General features: G+C 41.3%; 1 protein-coding gene across 2 annotated transcripts in view; it reads right to left on the bottom strand.

Moving 5' to 3' along the window:
- Positions 1-549: 549 nt before the first annotated feature.
- ARVCF (ARVCF delta catenin family member) overlaps positions 550-20,159 on the bottom strand; it is an 89,081-nt gene continuing 69,471 nt past the window's right edge. Inside the window, exons 8-16 of one of the 2 annotated variants that reach the window (XM_010163668.1) lie at positions 17,104-17,231; positions 15,995-16,145; positions 14,421-14,613; positions 13,118-13,229; positions 12,446-12,536; positions 11,224-11,277; positions 5,818-5,909; positions 3,642-3,755; positions 550-2,232 (exon numbers count right to left, since the gene is read on the bottom strand). In XM_010163668.1, coding sequence (XP_010161970.1) covers positions 3,654-3,755; positions 5,818-5,909; positions 11,224-11,277; positions 12,446-12,536; positions 13,118-13,229; positions 14,421-14,613; positions 15,995-16,145; positions 17,104-17,231 — 923 coding nt within the window. In that variant the 3' untranslated portion in view covers positions 550-2,232; positions 3,642-3,653. The remainder of the gene's footprint in view (positions 2,233-3,641; positions 3,756-5,817; positions 5,910-11,223; positions 11,278-12,445; positions 12,537-13,117; positions 13,230-14,420; positions 14,614-15,994; positions 16,146-17,103; positions 17,232-20,159) is intronic. The other variant, XM_010163667.1, reaches the window with a different exon arrangement.

Here is a 20,159-nt window from a genome sequence, read left to right on the forward strand (position 1 = left end):
GAAAAGAGCACCATTGATATAATATACAGTCAGACTATGTATCTGGTTTCATTGCCACACTTTATGTCTACACATGGAGAGACACAGCCCTGACACAATGCAGATAATCACAGATGTATCTCTTTGCGTCCCTTGATCCGCTGAGCATCTTTGGCCCAACAGGACTCTCATGCAGGTGAAAAAACAAACCTTGGCTATCTTAATTCGCTCCAAGCAACTTCACCTTCCCCAGGATCCGGAAGGGACCACTGCAACGTTATGTGGAAGATGAGGGTCAAAAAGGGAGGGTGTGAAGGAGCACATGTATCATCCAAATCACTGACAGCTTCTGGCATCAGTCTTTTTCCCTGAATCAACAAATGCTTCCTTCTCCTGCAAACTACTTTACATGGTTTTGTTAACCTATCCTCTGCACAACAATATATATATATATATAGATATATAGATTTATTTATTTATATATATGTATTCATGTCAAATTTTTAATATACTCAAGAAGATACAAAGCTCTTGGTACTTGCTTTTTTTTAAAGTTTTTGATTTTTTTTTACAAAAATTTTAGATGTTTACTATTACAGTAATATTTTGGGGGTGGTGAGGTTGTTGGATATTTCCCCTTTTTAATTACAAAGGAAACGGCAGGCACTGAAAACCGCAAATGATGTTTGTTAGGTTCAAAAATGTGCTTTCCAGTCACACCGTTTTTAGGAGCTTGTTTGAGACTAAATGTGGCAATCAAAGAACAGTGGCAACCAAATAAAATCAGCAAAAGTCCTCTGATGCTACTAGTGAGACATTTGCTTCCTATTCTCATCTGCTGCCCTCCCTCGACCAATGCCTGGAGAAAATCAGTGATCTGAAGTCATTTAGTTCACGACATTACCAGATACTATATATGCAGAGTACGTTCTCATGAGGTAAAAATTCCTCCTCACACAAAGCAGGCCTTGGCATCTTAGAGGAGAACTGTTGCACATGGGTGATTTTCACACCAGATGAAATTTGTAATCTCAAAACAAAACCAAAGGAACACAGAAATCATGATGATGATTTTAAAAATGCCAAACTAGTTCCCTTTGTGACATTTTTCATCAGGATCTATAGCCCAAAGCAAACATGGATCCAACAGTCTTAAGTTTACCATCAAATGTAAGTGACAGACCCATCTAAAATTTATAGTGTGTTCAAAATAAGACATTCTATGAAAAAGCTCCTATTTTCTTCCAATGTGTTAACAGCTATGGCAAAAGAAATTGTTAATCATCATCAATGCAACACTGGTACATTTAAAATGTAGAAGCTCCTTATTGCAATCTTTTGAGAACAAGAAAATAAAAAACCAGCCAACTCAATTTCTCAGCATAGATTTCTGAACCAGGGACACTGAAACCTTCAATAAACTTCTTTTCAATATGTGGAAATAAAAACAGAGCCATTACAGAATTCAAAAGGCAGAAGTATTGTACACCAGATTATAATGATAGTATAGCACTGTGATTGATATAGCTTACTCTAAAAGCAGATTATACAGCTTGCATCAATTTTGTCATCCACTCTCCAGTTCATTTGATCAGCGTTTAATAGTTCTTCTGCATTTTCTCTCTTCATTGAAATTCAATAAATTCACTCAACATTCCTGCCCTTTCTGTGGAAATAATAAAGAAAACCTAAACATTTTTCAAAAAGCCTTTAAAAATGTTAGATTCACAGTTCAAAAGAAATCCCCCCAAACAAAAAACAAAACAATGAGCCTCAAACCAGAAAAGTGCTATTATCTTCATGGCTACACCTACGATATTATTTCAAATATTCTGCAGTTTCTCTTCCACTTATGAAGCTGTCTGCTTTGCTGCCTCATGACCTTCACTTCTCATACTTGGCACCGTCCACACGTAAGAGTCACCCAAGAACGCAGCCAGCCAGATGGAAGCTTGGATTCTCTTTTCTTGCTTTCTTCTTGCAGGTGTGGGAGGGAGGGGGAGGTGGTGGCTATTTCTGGTGGGAATGTAACTGAGTTAAAAAGCAAATTGTCTCGCTGTAAGGCATGGTGCTCTGGGGTTGGCAATGGCCGTCACTTCTGTTTTCTCCCCACATCCTCCTGGAATCTGCAGCCTGGTCAGTGATGCAGCGCCCTCCAAATCTGAATGGCAGTGGTGACTGATGAGATCCTCTGTGTCGATTCAATGTTTGTTTCTCCCCCTCAATTAAAAAAAATGTGGTTGGACTCTAGCCCTGCAAAATAAAGTCAAAACTAATTAATACCAGCAAGTAACAGGACCTTGGTGATCTCCATCACCCAGTGGTAGGACAGTGACTGCAAATGCTAACATATCCCCAATATATGGGTTCCTTGAAGGATAAGACTGGGATAAAATGAGCACAGACGTCATTTTTCAAAGTCTGTACCCCACCTGTAAGCCTTCACTGCTCAGAGGAAGAGTGCAGGAGTGAAGCGTACAGGCACTACACACAAACATTTATCTCTGTGCCCTTTGACTGAGTCAACAAGACTGCCCACACAGTACTGACCAGCCATGGGAAGCCAATGGTGCCAGAGTACCTGGCAATGTTGAAAGGCTGCTCTAGGCAGGTGCTTCCAACCCAGGAACAGAAACAATCTGCGAACACTTAGCACTTATACTGGACTCAAAGAAGAAGAGGGGAAAAAAAAAAAAATCCAACACCACCACCCAAAAACATACAGCAGTTTTCTCTCCCACTAATGCAAGGGATTTCCATGTAGAATTATGGAGGTGGATGATGCTCCATGTTTTGGAATTTGGGCCTTTAAAGGTCTATTGTCCACTCTGGTGGGAAAGTTGCCCAGTGCCTTCATGACAGTCACTAAGATTTTCCTTTTCCTTTAGTGCTAGCCAGGGGCAAAAAACCTGCTGTTCCAAACGTAGCGTCACATCTGATGGCGTGCCAGAAGGTATAAGCGGGGTAGAGGGCTGTCTAGCAAGACAGCAGGAGACAGATTAGCAGTGGCAGGAGTGAAGAAAGGCCAGTGACATTACTGAAGAACTTGGCACGTGGCAAAGGCAGAGAACTCAGAAGTGACAAGAAGGCACCTTTCTTTGCAAAAGAAAATAAAAAAAAAAGGAATTGAGAAGCGGGAGTTGTGGGTCAATTTTCATTGCGTAACCAAAATCAGCTCTCCTTGCAAAGTAACTTGTGTACAGCCAGCAGCCTTCCTGCAGATGGGTAGGGCTGTGTAATTCATGGCAACCTCGGGGGACATCCAGAAATAGTCAAGGATATGCTTTTTCTTAAGTCTCAGGATAATCCTTATAATGAGCACAGAGGGGAAAAAAAATGGTTGGAAGCAGGAACACACTATTCAAACTCATTCCCATGGCCTGACCGCAGAAATCTTTCACATTTCCACTGACAACCAATCATTCACAATATTAATTTTCTGCCTGGTTATTTGACAGGTTATTTTTTAATCAAACAGTGGTGTTTGATTGGATTTCAATAAAGATAAACTGAATAATATAAACACCACTTTTTTTACAAATGCATTTTCATTTGTCTGAAAGGACCCAGTTAGCTGTTAGCCTTGAAGAGATTCCACAGCGATACAGATCATGCACGAGACAAGTTAATCACTAGCACCAATTACCATTAAAAGGACCTACCATGCATGCAAATTAGACCCAGGAGTCAACAGGCTGGGGTTTAATGTCACGGGCATCCACCAGATTCACCGAAGCCCTGTTACTCCTGTTAATGTTTTTCCTATTTGTGTCATTCTGCAGCACAGGGTGAGGAGTTAAAGGCAAAACAGAGCGGATTAATCAAACAAAACCACCAAACAAGTCAGCTTAAAGGAGCACAAGGGAAAATTAGTGGTAGAGAAAGAAACAAGATCAGCAAAGGCACAATACTGACAAAAGCATCTGCAACAGCCAAAAGGCTGCACTTCCCTGCCATCATTATTCACAGTTCTCGGCCACTCCTGAGCCCCAGAGCCGCGGTTAGACTGTTCACAAGCCAGAACACCCCACAAATCTATTTCCGTTTCACAGCACAGGGAGAGGATGAGTAGCAGCTACTCAGTTCTGCCCGACTGAGGGCACGGCAGCGCATACCTTTGATGTGTACAACGGGCTGAGTTCAGATTACCCTCTGTCCTTAAAGCCAAGAGGCAGCACAGACTATGGGAGAACACACTGTCGAGGTGAAATGTTTTTTCGCTTTTTCTCAGAAAAGCAAAGCAGCTACTCACTGAGTTCTGGTTGTGCTTCATTTCAGACATACACTGCAGTTGGGGCTGCTTGATGTGATTTTGAGGGTTGTATCAGACAACTTTAATGAATTTAGAGTGGCAAAAAACCCAAGTATTTGTTAATTTTTCCTGCCTCAGCCTATGGATCCTATGGATCAACATTCCTTTGTCACTTAGTACATCCATTCCCACTGCGTCCTTGCAAAACATATTAGAGCTGTGATGAGGGAACTAGAAAGTTTATTTCATTGAAACTGGTTCAGGCAGAGCCATCTCTTGCCACACTGGAACTGCATGACTCAAGTTATTACCTCAGTTTTATCAGTTCCAAAAACAAATGAAGGAGCACAACCACCTCTACCAAAAATTCCAAATGGGCAGCCTCTAACAGGGTGCAGCTAAAGCCAGAGCTGGCAAAGTGAAGAGAGTGATCTGTGCTTTAAAAAAGTCCAGCTGGACTGAAGCCATTCTCCAGGGTGGACCTTCAGGGAAAGGCAGGACACAGCAGGAAATGCATGACCAGGCAAGTTAATATAGGCAGCCCGATGCAGCAGGACACCTTCCTAATTCATGATCTATGGAAATATTTTTCCTCCAAATCACATTTTTATTTCCCTTGTTCAATAATAGTGAGTTTTCCTTTCAATTGACTGAAGTTTAATTGTTTCCACTGAACATGAATCACCTGGATTTTCTGATACTATCAGCAATGGGCTGAAGGTTATTAAGGACAGCCTTCTGCAGACTAACAATAGTGTTTTCTACCACTGACTCTTGTTTCACTGAATCCTCCCTTTCCTCCCTGAAATTACTTCCCCAGGAGAAAACACAAGCTTGTTTTGAGGCCAGAGAGAACTGATGGCCACAGCATTTACCAACTTTTAAAAAGGTCTACTGAAAAGGTGCAGCAATGCAACAGAAATTACATACAGCCTACTCAGCCACATTTGCACACAACTCCCAATACTTTTGCACAACACAACTCACAAAGAGCTTTGTGAAGTAAGATTTTTTTTTAATTAGAAAGTCGTCTATGTTTGTTTTTAGAAGGCACACACATAACTATGTATGTCTCTTCTTCCCTCTCCATCTCCTTGGCCCATGCCCATAGTTCACCATCAGGATGGCATGAAGCCATCCAAATGAGCGTTGAAGACACAAACACCGTTGACCACACTGCTGTACACAGACACACAAGCTCACACCTACTTCTCACGGTGAAAACAACAAAGCACTGTGACAGTTCGAAGTGATTATTCTCAGAACAGTCTGAGCATACTCAGACACTTTAGGGCTAGGGAATGCTGCCTGGACGAGGGTGACAAAACACACACTTTCTATTTTTACAACCTCATCCATTTACAAGAATACAGTGAATGCCTGCATTGCTCCTACACTGCAAAGCAGGATTTTGGGTTCATTTCTAGTTAGCTAAGTGCCATGCTATGAAATGGTGCCTTTATCTTAAAAGAAAAAGCCCTTTACAGCCCCCTGGTGAGTAACTACTCTGTATTTTTTGCTGAGGACACCGGGCTTCCTTTCTTTTAAAGGCACTATCTAGAATTCAGTACTAGGAGGAAGCTCACTTTTAAAGGTTCTTTCTCTGAGGCATCCCCTGTGTTATCACTTGTCTTGTATTTGCGGTCCTTGTCCCGGTGATCGATGGTGGAGTACCCATCTGAGGAGAAATAACACGACAGTCAGGCACAAAGCACAAATAAGAGCAAAACCAGAGCTGATGCTAGCAGAATTCTTCAGCAAAGAAACAAGGAAATAAACCATCACAACCCAAAGATGCTGGCAGCCTGCTTCTCACATGCGCTCCAGTTCTGAAATTTCATTTTTACCAGCTCAAAACAAAACAGAAAAGCCCTCTTTTCATATCAGTGCCGGATGCTGGCACTCATTAGCAGGCAGCACTGTTTTCATACCAGCCTGCTGCAGTTTTTAGCGTGCCCAAGGAAAGCACCAAGTTGTTGTCTCGCACCCTGTGGCTAATGAGCTCCAAATTCAGCCCAACTCTTGTGTTCCTTGCTTAGCAGCCTGATTAATTGGCTGTGTTCATTCTCTGAATGCTCTGCAGCATGTTCCCACTCTTCCTGATTCTGACTACTAGCAGGACATGACGACAGTTTGGAAGAGTCCCTTTCGGAGCACCGAGAAAAAGGGCCTGTCGAGCTGGAAGAAATCTTGACGCAAGCCCTGCTGTGCTTGGACTGTTTTTCACTACAAAGTGGCCACTGTTGGTGCTTCTTCTCCTGACAACTAAGAAACAATATGAAAGTGCGATGAACACAAGGAAAAGTGCGAGAGGGCTTTTTGAAGAAATGGCTCTAATTGTTTCAGAACTTTTGTTTTGAATCATTGTCAGCCAATGCAAGTCTTAAATTATTTACCTGATGCATCAGATTTCCCTCATTATGAGTGACAAATAGATCCTCTCCTGCTCTGCTCTGACAGCATTGTAATCTGGAGTAAATGACACTCAAATTTATAGCTCCCTGTAGGCTTGTTTTCCCCTGTGTAATTGAGGGATAATTAATGTTGTCATGTCCTGACAGACTAGCTTCTTACAATACTACAAAATACATAAACTACCAAAATGCTCCTCTCTCAGTTTATTACTTGCCTGCAATAGGTCATTAAAAAAAAGTCAGTAATGTTTTTTGTGGGGTTCCCAGGGCATAAAGAGGCACTGTTTGCCCACATGACAAAAGCACACGCAGCTGGAATGACTTGTACCAAACACAGTCACAGAGCTGGGCCCTAAATGATGTTTATGCTGGCCACAGCCAGGTTAGTTTTAGAAGAGTTGTAGTTTTGTGTCTCATGAATCAAAGCACACACAGACCTGCAACAAGCACCTGAAATAGCATATATTTATGACATCATGGATAGTAACAGATTATTTAACCATGCTGCCTAAAAATAACTGAAGAATGTTGGAGTTACACATGTAGCACACAGATCTTAAAGCATGAATATAATTGCTGCACAGAGCTTTACTTAAATTATTTGTTCACAATGAAGATGCCTAACATTCCTGGCTATTCCTTTCAAACAAAAAAGAAAAAACCTAAAGCCTGCCAGCTGAATCCAGCTACCCAGCCAGCATTTGTGTAGGAACACAACCAATAATTCTCTTTCAGATGACAGGCATGAATACTGCTAGTAAGTCATATCCTGATCTAAAGATTCATCATTTATTTAGGAATAAATAGTACTCATAGGTATGTATTTAAATGATGGAAACATGGTGACTCCTGAAAAAAAAAAAAATCAAACTCACAACAACTATGTGGTAGCATTTTACAATCTAATATTAACTATACTCACAATGATGTAATGGATCACTTTGCATTTTTGTAGGGCCACAAACATTTTTTAAATTGATTGCCAAGATACAAAGGAACCTTTAACCTACCCCCAGAAAGCAACAGCTACTAAGGGAAGTATGGCAGCTATGACACTTCCCAGGGAGCAAGGTCAGAAGTAAGGACTGTAATCACAAAAAATTAAAAGCACAACAGATCTTTAATAATATTTAAAAAAATTTAAAAACCTGCTTAGCCAGGTCAGCAGCAACAGGAAGATCAAGCTTATGCACAGTGGCAGTAATCTAACAACAAAGAATGGTCAAGAACTTTGTTTTTCATACGTTCCAACATATTCTGCAATTCATACTGTCAGCCCACTGTTGTGCAGTCTGCATGCTAACGGTGCTGCACACATCTGCACTAATGGAATACGTGTTTCTAAAAACCACACACTGTGCTATGACTGTCAAGATAAGTAGCAGCAGAGATAAGAAGTTCATGATTTGACTTAATAAACCGAGAAATATCTTGAAGGGGGCTGCATCAGAGAAGTAATAGCTCAGTGCCCCAAGGACCACAGCTCTCCAAAGAAATTAGAAAGTACTGCTTCTCCCGTGTTTCTGATTCATTCTAAAAAGCAATCAGAACTAACTCTGTTTCTGTGGCATAAAGAAGACCTATACAGATCTTACTGCTCCAAGGTGTAAGCGCATTATTCTGGGTTAACACAATCCAATGTAGAGACAAAAGTTATATTGGTCAACAGAGGCATGTCCTATTCTTGGCTTGTTTATTCCTCCCTCTCAACTTTCTGCTTATGTACTGCTTCACTGAAAATCTCCCATTCACTCTGCAGCAACGTTTTAACATCGTGACAAATTACAGGACCAAATGGCTGCTGAGTGTCAGTCCATCTGTGCCCTCTCACAGCTCTCAACTTACAAAGATCAAACCTCTGGACCCATGAAAAAGGAGGAGGAGGAGAAAGGAAGAGTTATGCCTGAAGGCGGGCATGTAGGACAGGGGCATCTGAACTATGTGTCTGTGGTCTGAACAATTCTCAGCTCCCAGATGCTCTTGTCTGACCAACTGTAGGTTAATTAAAACACAGATCCAGTTTCAGAGAACTCACAAATTTCACGTACAGCCTTGAGATCACAGTTCTGCTGCTTCTACAGACAGCTCAGGGTCACAGCCACCCTCAGGCAGCACCGTGACAATAAGCACTGAGAGTCTCCAGATTACTCAGTGCAGAGACACTTTTCTGGAGCTGATGAGGTCTGACAGACCTGAGCTATCTCTGCACTGAGCTGTCTAGTGCATCCCACGGTAACTCATTATACATGTTTTCTTCCATCTCCCAGGACATCCACACTCTACCCAGGCCCCCACATTGCTCCAGACAACAGGAATCTGACTGGTCTAGTACTGCCAGCTGATGGGGAGCGAATCTTTCTGCCTCCCTAGACACACTGACAGCAAATTTCCTGTATAGAGAAGGATGACGCTTACAGCATTAGCAAAGCTGAGATACCAATAGCAATTTTCTTTTTGCAATCTTGGAAAAGAGTCAACATGGATTAACAGTAAAGGCACAGGCACCAAGACAGGTGAACCTTGCTAAAAGAGAGGCAATAGATGAGCAGCAGGCAGGCAGTGATGTTCTGCAACAAGCAGCCTTGTCCACTGCAGGAGAGCAGGATGAACACTGGGCTGGAAAGACCTGGCTGAAGGGATGGGTACCTCTAACACGTGTGGCATGGAAACTCACCGAGTTCTGCCCTGGCACACTTTAACATGTTTGAGGCAATTACAGTTCAGTACCACAGCAGAAAGATAACTATGCAACCTTGAAGTATCCAAATTAAACAAAATGGGCAACATAAAGCTGGAGACAGATGAGAATTTTCTAAAAGACAGTGAACATAAACTAGAAAGATCTTAGTGCATGTGAAGTCAGAAAGAGAAGAAGGCAAGAGTGAAAACACAGAACTGAAACTAGGCCACAGGACTTTCTCCGATAAAAAGAAATAAAAACATAAGCTGGGATGCCAAACAACTTTCTCTGGTACTCTGTCATGCATTTTCTTTGCAAACATAAGTGAGGACAGTCTCTCCTGGAGGCTCAACCCAGACTGGTGTAGAGTATGTGGGGATACAACCAAACTGCTTACTGGAGGTACAAACCCAGAGGACTGCACGTTGATGTTCTGCTCCTTCTATCCGCCAGTTCACTCCAGAGTGGAAAAAGAACAAAACCCCCAGAATACAACAGTCCACAATGAAATTAAAATCAGAAAATATAGTCTAGAGCAGTTCCTCGTGTAAATATTTCCGTAAGACAAAAAACATATGGCATTTGGAAGAGCCTGAAGATATGAAGTACTAAGTTTTTATTCCAGTTCCTTGGAATTAAGGATAATATAATGGATAAATTAATTTAGTCCCTTCTCAGTTGACCTCTGAAATGGCACAAAGTTATAGTCATGTTGGAGTCAAAAAACACACAAGAGCTAGGGTCAGGAAAACTTGACAGATTCCATCTTCTAATAGTGATAAAAAGACTGGAGAACAGAATGGCCCAGAGAATCTGCCTGATGTCGTACATATGCTGTTAATTTGCATTTAATTTTGTACTCAGAGTAACCAGTACAGTAACTCCCGAAAGCATAAGGCAACAATTAATATTGTGACTATAAACAATCAGCACTGCCCATGCTGCAGCACCTGCTAGCGCACAGCTATCCTGCCAGGGAGTCTTCTCTGAAGTTACTTTCTTCCATTGTGAGAACAAATGTTTCAGTGTTCCCTTATGCAAAATACATATGGACAGCTGATTCATTGCAGGTGGCATCTCGTTTTCCTAAGAATATGAAAGGTAATATATAGCTGGTATTTTAACTTCTGAATATGCTTGGCTTTCAGTTTGGTTCTAACTTGCTTTTATTTTCAGCTATAATCACAAATACCAGTATATAAAACTGTTTGATTCAGGGGCATTAATATAGCTATTTAAATAAAAATAATGTCACCTGGAAGAAGTAAAGCAAATTCCCAACAGACCACAAAGCACCTTCATCTAACTTAGTAAATTAAAAAAAAATCCTCTATAAGTCTTAAACTACAGAGCTTCTCAATGTCAGAGCACTTCACTGACAGTAGGTGCTGTTCTCAGTCTACAGAAAAAGCCACGCCTGGCTAGATGCAGGTGAATTAGAGGTATAGCCAGCAATATCATACATACTAACGTATTTTTGGCATCACCTACATAAAAAAAAGGCAGAACACAAGGACAAAGGATTAAAACACAAGTGTTACATTGAAGTAAATTTTTAACTTTTTTTTTCCATCTGAAACCCCAGACTTCCAGATCTGTAACAGGGAATGCAGCTGCCTCAAGGGCCAGAGAGCTGAATGAAAGCTAAGTCAGGATATCTCCACTGTATGCTTACAGTAGTGGAGAAATTGGTGTGTACACTCTACATGGATTTCAAAGAAAAAAAGACAGGAAAAAAAAGAGGCGACGACCAATCTTTTGTAAGGTAATGTTCTATTTTTAAATGTCAGCTTTATCCATCTGAAAGAATATCTCCTAGAGAAAGAGCTGAACTTTCCCGTGAGCGGCAGTGTGCTCTACTGGAACAGACAGAGGGTTTGATCTGTGACTGAATTTACCTGGGCCAAGTTCATCCATAGGTATCATATCACGACTCCCAGCCTTTTCATTATCTGTAAAACAGAAACCTTGAAACAACTTGAGTTACATTCGCTATTCTCAACACCTGGTATTTTCAAATTAGTCTCAGAACCAGAGAGGTCCATAAAGTACTGAATGCAGAGACTATTGTAAAGAAGAATAAAAAACCCCCAAACTATTCAACTGTTATCCATTCAGAAAGGCAAGTTTGATTTAAGCTCTCCAGAGAGCACATGTAATCCTTACATTTTCTGCTTTGGCACTGTAATATAGAACTCCCCCTCTCCAAGTGATAAGAGAAACTGCAATTCTGCTTTGGACTACCTACTGCCATTAACAAGCTTCTCTCTGGTCTCTCCAGAATAGAAGAGAAAGAATATCAGTAAGGGTGCATCTTCACATGGCACACAAGCCAATCTAGCAGCCCGCTGAGCCAACAGAAAGCTAACCCACAAAGAAAACAAGAAGTCTATTGTCAGATCAGCAAACTGACCCAAGTCATCCTCTGTCTGCATAATCTGCCAGATTTGATCAGACAGGGAAGGTGGAAACAGCCAGGGCAGTGTGGGGGGCTCCTTTCTGCAGTTAGACCAGGTACAGTGCAACATGGCAAACTCTGCCATAGGAGACTAAAGATTTCTGAAAAGAAATTTTTACATCTGAGTGTTAGAAACTAGAATCAGATTCGTAGACAAAGCAATCATTTAATTAAAATTAAAGCTGGAGCTACACTAGTGTTGGTGCGGCTGCATCAGGCCTCACAAAAAAGCAAAGACAAGTTTAGTTAGCGGTTGCATAAACCATCTCCAATGAATACACTGCACAATAGAGGTAGAAGCACTGCCAAAGCAGCTGCATTTATTTAGAAAGGAAGACTCCACTACTGAGTGGGGGTAAGGCCAAGCCCACTGCCTGGCTGAAGGCTAGATTTGTTAATATATAACATTATCAAACAAGGCCATTCTCTGTTGAAGTTCTAACTCACATCTATCCCAAACTCTCCCAGGAATATTTAACTGATAACAGTAGTGTGCATTTCACAAGGGAAGGAATACTCTCTATACCCAGCTAACACGACTGTGGGGTAAAAATCACCACACACATAACACATTTTAATCCCCTCATGCCACACAGATGTGGCAAATCCAGAAAGCAAGCGAGCAAAGCACAATGAAAAACGTGACAAATAGCAGAACTGACCTTGACTTTTATCCACCAGAGGCAAAGTGCTGTCATCATAGCCAGACCTGCCAGCAGTACCTTTGGAACCCTTTGGAGTTGCAGAAACAGACTACGAGACAAAAATAATGTGAAATCACTATTCAGGGAAATTGAACAAGAAGAATAAACAAACCAACAGTAAGAGAGAAATTACGGAATGCTGCTAAGCCCACCTCCTGTTGATAATATGGCACTGGAGTATTTTTTATCTTCATATAGATTTGTTGGTGGATTTTTTTCCCTGTTACCTAAATGATAGCATTTTTGGTCTGTAAAAGGAGCAAAACCTTTTCACAAGGATTGATGAGGAGGCTGCATGTCAAGAACAAGTGGCTGCCCTGCACTGCTAGATGGAAAGTTTCAAATGACAGACAACTAAGACAAGACATGCTACTTCTTCCTCTAGTAAAGCATGAGCATTTTGTCTATATGAGGTGACATGCTTCCAAAACCTAAAGAGATGTATTACACAGATCACTGAAAAACATACCCAGCAAGTATATTCATGATGCTGTGACTGAATAGATTACCATACATTGTTCTATCACCTAAAAGAACAGAAGCAAAGCCCACAATCTATCATACTGACTAAGTTAGGACATCTTCCACTCAGGCCTTTCCATAACTAAATCTAAGACTCAGCATCTTTACCTGGAAGTGTGATTTGTTCCACCCATCCTTCTGCAGGGCATTTCGTAGTTCTTTATAGCTCCAGATCATCTGAAGAACGTGAGATGCTGCTTTTGTTTCTCTGGGAGACTGGCTGATTTGGAAGATAAAATTAAAGCTTAAGTATCAAGCAATATAAGACTATTCATATGTTGACCTATTTGCACCAAAACAATATCCAGGAGATAACCTAGTATTCCATACAGCTATTCTTTGAACCTATAAGCTACAGGATATATGTGAAATCATTGACTTCTTTGTATCTATAGGTACTTGCTGTCAAAAAAACCCAAATCCAAACAGAAGCTGTAAATTGTGCAGATTTCTGGGTTTTCATGTGCATTGCTGGGCAAGCACTGAGGCCAGGGTGAATCTTTTGTCCTGTAGCTGCCATTAACAAAAACCAGGCTGATTCCATCCTGCCTGGATTTGTTTAGGAAAAAAACCAACAAAACAAGTTCTAAGCCACTTTTCAAATCTTCATCCCAACTTACATATATTCCTCACAATTTAATCAAGTTGCTTCATGGTTTATAATACCTTACAAAGTAATCTGGGTCAGCAAAAGATAAACTACTTTTAAATAGAAAATAAAATTTTATCCTTTCCTTACTAAGTCAGTACACAAGCATCCTCTATAAAACACTACAGGGCTTGATTCTTGGTTGGCTCTCATATTTCATAACAACGTAACCCAACGAAGTCTTCAGCTACTCTCCCAGAAGTTTGCTGAAAACACGTCTATAATGTCTCACTGGCTGAACTACACTAAACAAACCTTTCTCTAAAGCAGTCAGAACACAGTTTTCAACAGAACTGCAGAGTGAAAATTTGTCATTTCAAATTACCACCACCAGCCCTTTGGCCAGAACAATTACTGCTCATCATTAACAATTTTACCTAAAAAACCCCAGATTTCATCACAGGCATTTCAGGAATGGAACACTGCTACAGGGAAAAGACCTCCCACACTAAAAAGAAAGATCATGGTTTCACTGCAAACGATGTCTGTTAAATGCATACACGGTGCTAAGATGTATCTGACAAGAAGAGAACATGTCTTAACACAACTGGAGTGACTACTCAATTAGCCTTTTTTCTTTTTTTAATGAAGTAAATCTATTAAAGGTGCTGTTTTTACTGCTATATATTAATTGCTCTGAAATTAAAGGCTCTGAAAGGTTAGGAAGCTTAAATACTTTCACAAAGCAAAAGCTGCTGTTCATGGTGACATTTTCATGTTTGCAGCGAGTTCTTACGCATTTTGCTTTTAACTGTCACTTACCTTGACTTGCTGATAGCTACCAGCTTCTGAATGCCCTGTGTCTGGATCAGAGACCTTGCATTTTCTGAGCTGTCAGTAATGATTTCATGGATGGTATTCAACACTGCAACCACTGTATCCTCTTCCAGGTTCTTTGCAGATCTCTGCTGCCTGCTGGGCAAATTTCTTACTAGCTCACCCATGGCATAACTACCTAGATAAGGGGAAGAGATACCATTAGTCAACTCTAATAATCATTTCAGCTTCCCATCCTGAATTATAAAACTCAAAGGTGTTTGCCAGGTCAAAAAACTTTATAATGTGTGTGCTTTGAACATCAAGACTGTAACCTAACAGTGTATTTATCATGCATTATTTCAAGGTGATTGGGAGTTGATACCCAAGACAAACTCTTTCATCATGAACACTAAAATGTATTGAGGAAGGGGAAAAAAAAAAAAAGGTAATCTTTATTGAGAATTTTACAGCCAGCATCTATCATACTTTGCAATGTCTGAGGCAAAAAGCATCCAGTAGCTGCTGCTAATGCCACATATTCATGCTAATACACGCACATGGCTTACTCAACTTAGCCTTGTAATAGGCCTTCTGGGGCAAGGTGTGCAGTCATGCATTTATTAACCTTCCCCCAACAAAGGTAACAGTATTTCCTCCTGGGTGCAGTTAGCCTTCTCAGTGCATAGTACTCGAGAAAAAACATGGAGTCCAAAGTTTATCACTCCCAGGTGTCCGTCTGTACCATTTGCCTGGCTACACCTCTGAACTATTGAAAAAAAAAAAAAAAACAAAAAAAAACAACCAAAAAAGAACCTGGTGTTTTAAGGCAGAATCTCACCTTGCTATTTGTTAGTATCAACTTGGATGATGGCCTGAAATGTGACCAGTATTTCCTTGCTTGATAGGGTTACAGTTTAAACAAATACATCAGTTAAATACAGAGGCATCCAGAGGAAAACTCAACTCACAGCTGAATCTTTCAGATCCCTGCTTATGGGCAGGTGAATGCTTATTTACACCCCTGGATAGGAGCTAGTGAGCACTTCTCAAGAACTACTTTGAAGAAAAGTTGTTTGGTGTCCAGCTTCTACAAGCAACTACCACACAAAAGGATGAGAAGGAAGCAAGAAAAAAGGGACAACTTCAGAGCCCACTGCACTTCCACAGGTTAGCTCAGCATGCCAAGGACAAGACCCCCACTCTAACCTAAACAGCAGGCCTAAGGAGCAACATCTCTGTAACCACCATGTGACTAGGAGCAGAAGTGCCACGTCAGCCAGAGCTAAGGAAGAGACAAGAAACCTCTTACCCCACCCACACCCCTGCACACTCCTCTGCTGAAAAAATCTACATCTGTATTACTCCCGAGTTACAGATTTCCCCTCAAACCATGTCTTGTTTGAATGGGCTGGAAACACATTCTGAGATGACAGCCCTCCACTTGGTGGCTACAGGGTAAACTCAGATAGCACGGATGGAAACTGCATACAAAATAAATCCTCAGCACAACTGACAGAAAATGGGAGGTCTCAAGGGTATCCAAGATCCCAGCCTGGTTAGAAAAGTTCAGAAGATACCTATAAGATCCTTATTGCGGCGATCCATGGAAAGGTTTCTCAGAGCAATTGATACAGCCCTCACAACCTTGTCAGAGTCAGACTGGAGCAGCTCCACAAGCACTGGTAAGCCTCTCTCCTTCCGCACTGTTGCACGGATGTACGTGGACCACTGATCAGAACACACAAGGGAAAAGAAACAACATAAAGTATTGCGAGTTCATGCACCTGCCCTTTCCTCGCCCCTGGCATTTCTTTCAGTACTGTAATTTTTTTTTTTTTTCTGCAAAGACTAGTAAGGTTGTGTGTGCTGATGCATCTATAACTTAGCCCATAATTCAAGTTCATTGAGCACCAAGGAAGAAAGGATGTAGAAGTTCACCCTACAGCTTAGCAAGCTGCTGGGGAAAGAGGACAGAAATAGAAGGAAGGAGCATCATCCACCAGCATCTGTTCTGTATACACCTCAGCATGAAAACATATCCCTCTGGATTAGGAAAAAAGAGGTCATTTGGAGGGAACAGTAAAGCATCTGAAGCATCTGTTATCTTCCCCCACCTCCAATTTCAGGCTTTTATTCTGTTTCATGATTGATTTTAAAATAAACTGTATTCAAGAGAACTGTGAAACACCACCCTTGCTGATCCTCAGGCTGCTGCTCAGTCCCACTCTGCCGCAGTTCTAGAAGTGATCAGGCATACCTTTGAGAGAACTGCCTGATTAGTGCTGGGGATGCTTCAGAGAGGGTGTCAGAGAACACTCTGGAGTGCAGTTTCCTGAGCAATCTGACAGCCCAATGAATTAAGCTTTCAGGACACTTAACCATCTAACAACAGGCTTTTCTGAATGGATGCAGCAATGGTTAAGTGGTTTAAGTAGTAAAACCTGCTCATGGTTAAACCACCATGAGCTCAGTGACACTTCCACTACGTAAACACCATCTGTCCAGAAGATGCAAAACATCTTAAGTGGGCAAGTAAGACTGAAGTAATTCCTTTGGATTTCCCACCTCCTTCCTTTTTAAAGGAGATGTAAATGCACCAAGTAACAGTGCACTTATAACGGGACATAGCTTTGCTCTTTACCTACACAAAGGAAACAAAAGACAGTAAAGAGAAGACTGCACTCACCATCCAGTTGCCAGCACTGAGATTCTGCAAAGCCCCTGCTGCAGCTTCCAGAGTGTTGAAGTTCTGACTTTCGGTGAGGATGGAGAGGTACAGTCGAACCACATCTGGCTGGTACAGTAATTCAAAGCCTGCACGTGGGGGAAGAGGAGAACAGAAGCAAGAGAAGCAGAAAAGGTAATGTATGAATAAACACATAACATACCTTTATTTAATCACATATGAGAACAGTCAAGAGAAAGCCACAGCACAGTAAGAAGGGCTTCTGCCACGTCCAGGACATTTTATCCACAGTTGTTGAAAATTCTGCACATGGGAACTCATGCACAGGACTTTTGCCTGGGCTGAAGGTCCCTTTGCTTGTCTTCATGCTGACAATCCTTTCTGAAATCTGTGCTATGCTATATACTGCCTAGCAAGCTGAGTATATTTGTGTAATAACAAGGTGACAAGACTATTTTTGTCTTCAACAATTCTTACTTTGCACCTGTACACTGGGTTGCAAATTCACCTTGCACTCCTGTTTTCCTTCAAATTATCTCAATCTCAGTATTTTTATGGACACAAATAACAGGGCTAAAGAAAGCAAGCTACACAATCACATCAGCCACCCCCTTCTCACACCTAGGTGACAAAATATACAAGATGTCAAAGTGACTAGAATCCTCAATTGGTAGGGGCAGGGAGAAATGCTGACTCCAGTTCAAATGTTAGATAAAGAAATACAGCAGCATCACACCACATTGTGAGACTGCGACAGACACGTATGTTAACTAAATACCCCAAGAGTCACTGTATCAGCTTTGCAGTTTAAGCATGACAGGAATGAGAAGTGTTCCCAGCTCTGCCACGGATTTCCTTTTGTGATGCTGAGTAACTGACAGCAGCATCCGTGTCCTGACTTCCTCGTCCAAAGGATTAGAATTTATCCATCTACCCCATTAAAAAGTAGGTCTTAGGCACAAACTCCATCATTCCAAGTTGTTGCATATTTTGAAGCAATTTTTATCTATCTTTCTTCACTAAGCGTGGCATGACATGCTGCACTGACAAGGGAAGAGTACACAAGAATCCAGTTAAAAGACTTGCCAGACAAGCACGATCTCAAAGATCATGGTACTGTTCAGGTTATGTGAACAAAATACTAAATTCCCTAAAGTGTTGGTGAGCACAGGAAGGCAGAAGCAACCTATGGTCAACATAATCTCATCTGCAGTCACTGGAGCTGGAAGGTATTTCTGGACTGGTGGATGCAGTAAGTTCACCAGGCATTACTTAGGAAAGGATTTCTGGGAAAACATGACAAGAAAGCAAGCATGAAGGTGTGAATGAGCTTGGGTAAAAAAGAAATTTGAAGCCTGCTTCGAACAGAAGAGTTTTTTAATTATTACTTGTACACATGAAAAGAATGTTTTTCAGATAACAAGATGCTGTTCTAGAAGTGTAGCATAATTCAAAGCAAGTTTTCCACTAGCAAGACAGGAAACCTATAAATGCAAATCACTTCCTCTCTTCAAAATCACCCACATTTTTCAGCACATACCACAGATTATCGTATTTCAGACATCTCAGATCAAAAAGAGAAGCAAGAAAACTGAACAACGCTATCCTATCCAGTGGATATCCTATCAATATGTTTCTTTTTAAAATTCTCTGCTGCTGATGGCTTTCTGAAATTAAAGCCTTACATTTCAAATCTGTTTCTTCACATTTTTCACACTAGTTGTTGTTGTGGGGATACATGAATCGATCTCAGAACTCAATACTTTACACCTTGCATAACACTACCCATAAACACAGGCCACGTTAACCCCCTAGACATACAGGGCTTGTTTATCCCATTGAAAGTAAGAAAACACATTTCATCAGCCAAGGGTTTCTTTGGTCCATAACAAAAACTGATCTATGCATGAGGATCCACGAGTTCCCACATGCTGGCTCATACTTCCCCAGCTCAGCTTCCCACGTGCATCCCAGCATACTTGCATTCTTCTCGAATGGATAGTTAACCTGCTCCATGTCTGTGACTGGTTTTAATGCCACCATTTGCTTGCTACATGATACCCTACAGCTATGTGCAAACTGCAACAGATGGCGATCCCCAGAGGCATCCTGCCAATCCATACCACTTACTTTCCTCTTCTCCAATGTCCTCTCCTTGCGTTGGGATCATTGCCCTCTATATTGAATGCTGAGAAAAACTGTAGTTACTCAATACGTGAAGCATGAACAGTTGTATAGCTTTTCTCCATTCCTCGAATAAGTCTGTGATTATCTGACTCCAATATGACCTTCATATCACCTTTTTCCTCTGCCACTTCACTAGGTGAATTGGCAATCTAAGAACTCCTCAAGAAAAAATACTGCCTGACAAGCATGCCGTATTCCTTTCCCGAACACCAATACTTAAAAAAGTCTCTTAGGATAGCTTACTGGAATTTTGACACTGTGTTATTTCAAGGAAGCTTTGCTGAAATGTAAAATCAGATTAGCAAAAGAGATGAGGGCAGGTTCATTAACAGAAAATATTCATATAGAACATTTACCGCTTCTGCATTTGAGCTCAGACTTGCCTGTGGTTGAACAGAACGCAATTGTTCAGCCGGTCTTCTCTGATGGCTTTGTTTTAAAGTACATAGTCATAATTTCGGCATACTTGGGAACAGCCCCACAAGTTCACCTTCTCCTATTATTTAAGTGCAGTCTACAGTGTGCCCTTTCTGTCAGTCTGTATGCTCCTTTTTGGCTGGACACTCTTCCTTCTTCACAGCACCTCACTGTGTATGAATACTAAGACCCAAGAACCCTCTCACCTCCGCTTACCTCCTGTGGACAGAGCTGCATTCCAGTCACGCACCTCCCACCCGCTTTCTGTCATTACTTCTCTTCATGCATGAAAGCCTCTCCTTTTTCCTACTTACTAATGTAAGAGCATCTCAAAAATGTCTTCACCTTCTCCCTTCAATAACACACAGCATTTCCTCTACCAATTACCAGCACATTTCTGCTTTGGAGCATAACCCCTTAGCCAGTTTGGTGGATGATTCCCACCTCACTCC

The sequence above is a fragment of the Antrostomus carolinensis genome, unplaced genomic scaffold (genome assembly GCF_000700745.2).
Source record: "Antrostomus carolinensis isolate BGI_N321 unplaced genomic scaffold, ASM70074v2 scaffold23732, whole genome shotgun sequence".
Lineage (NCBI taxonomy): Eukaryota > Metazoa > Chordata > Aves > Caprimulgiformes > Caprimulgidae > Antrostomus > Antrostomus carolinensis.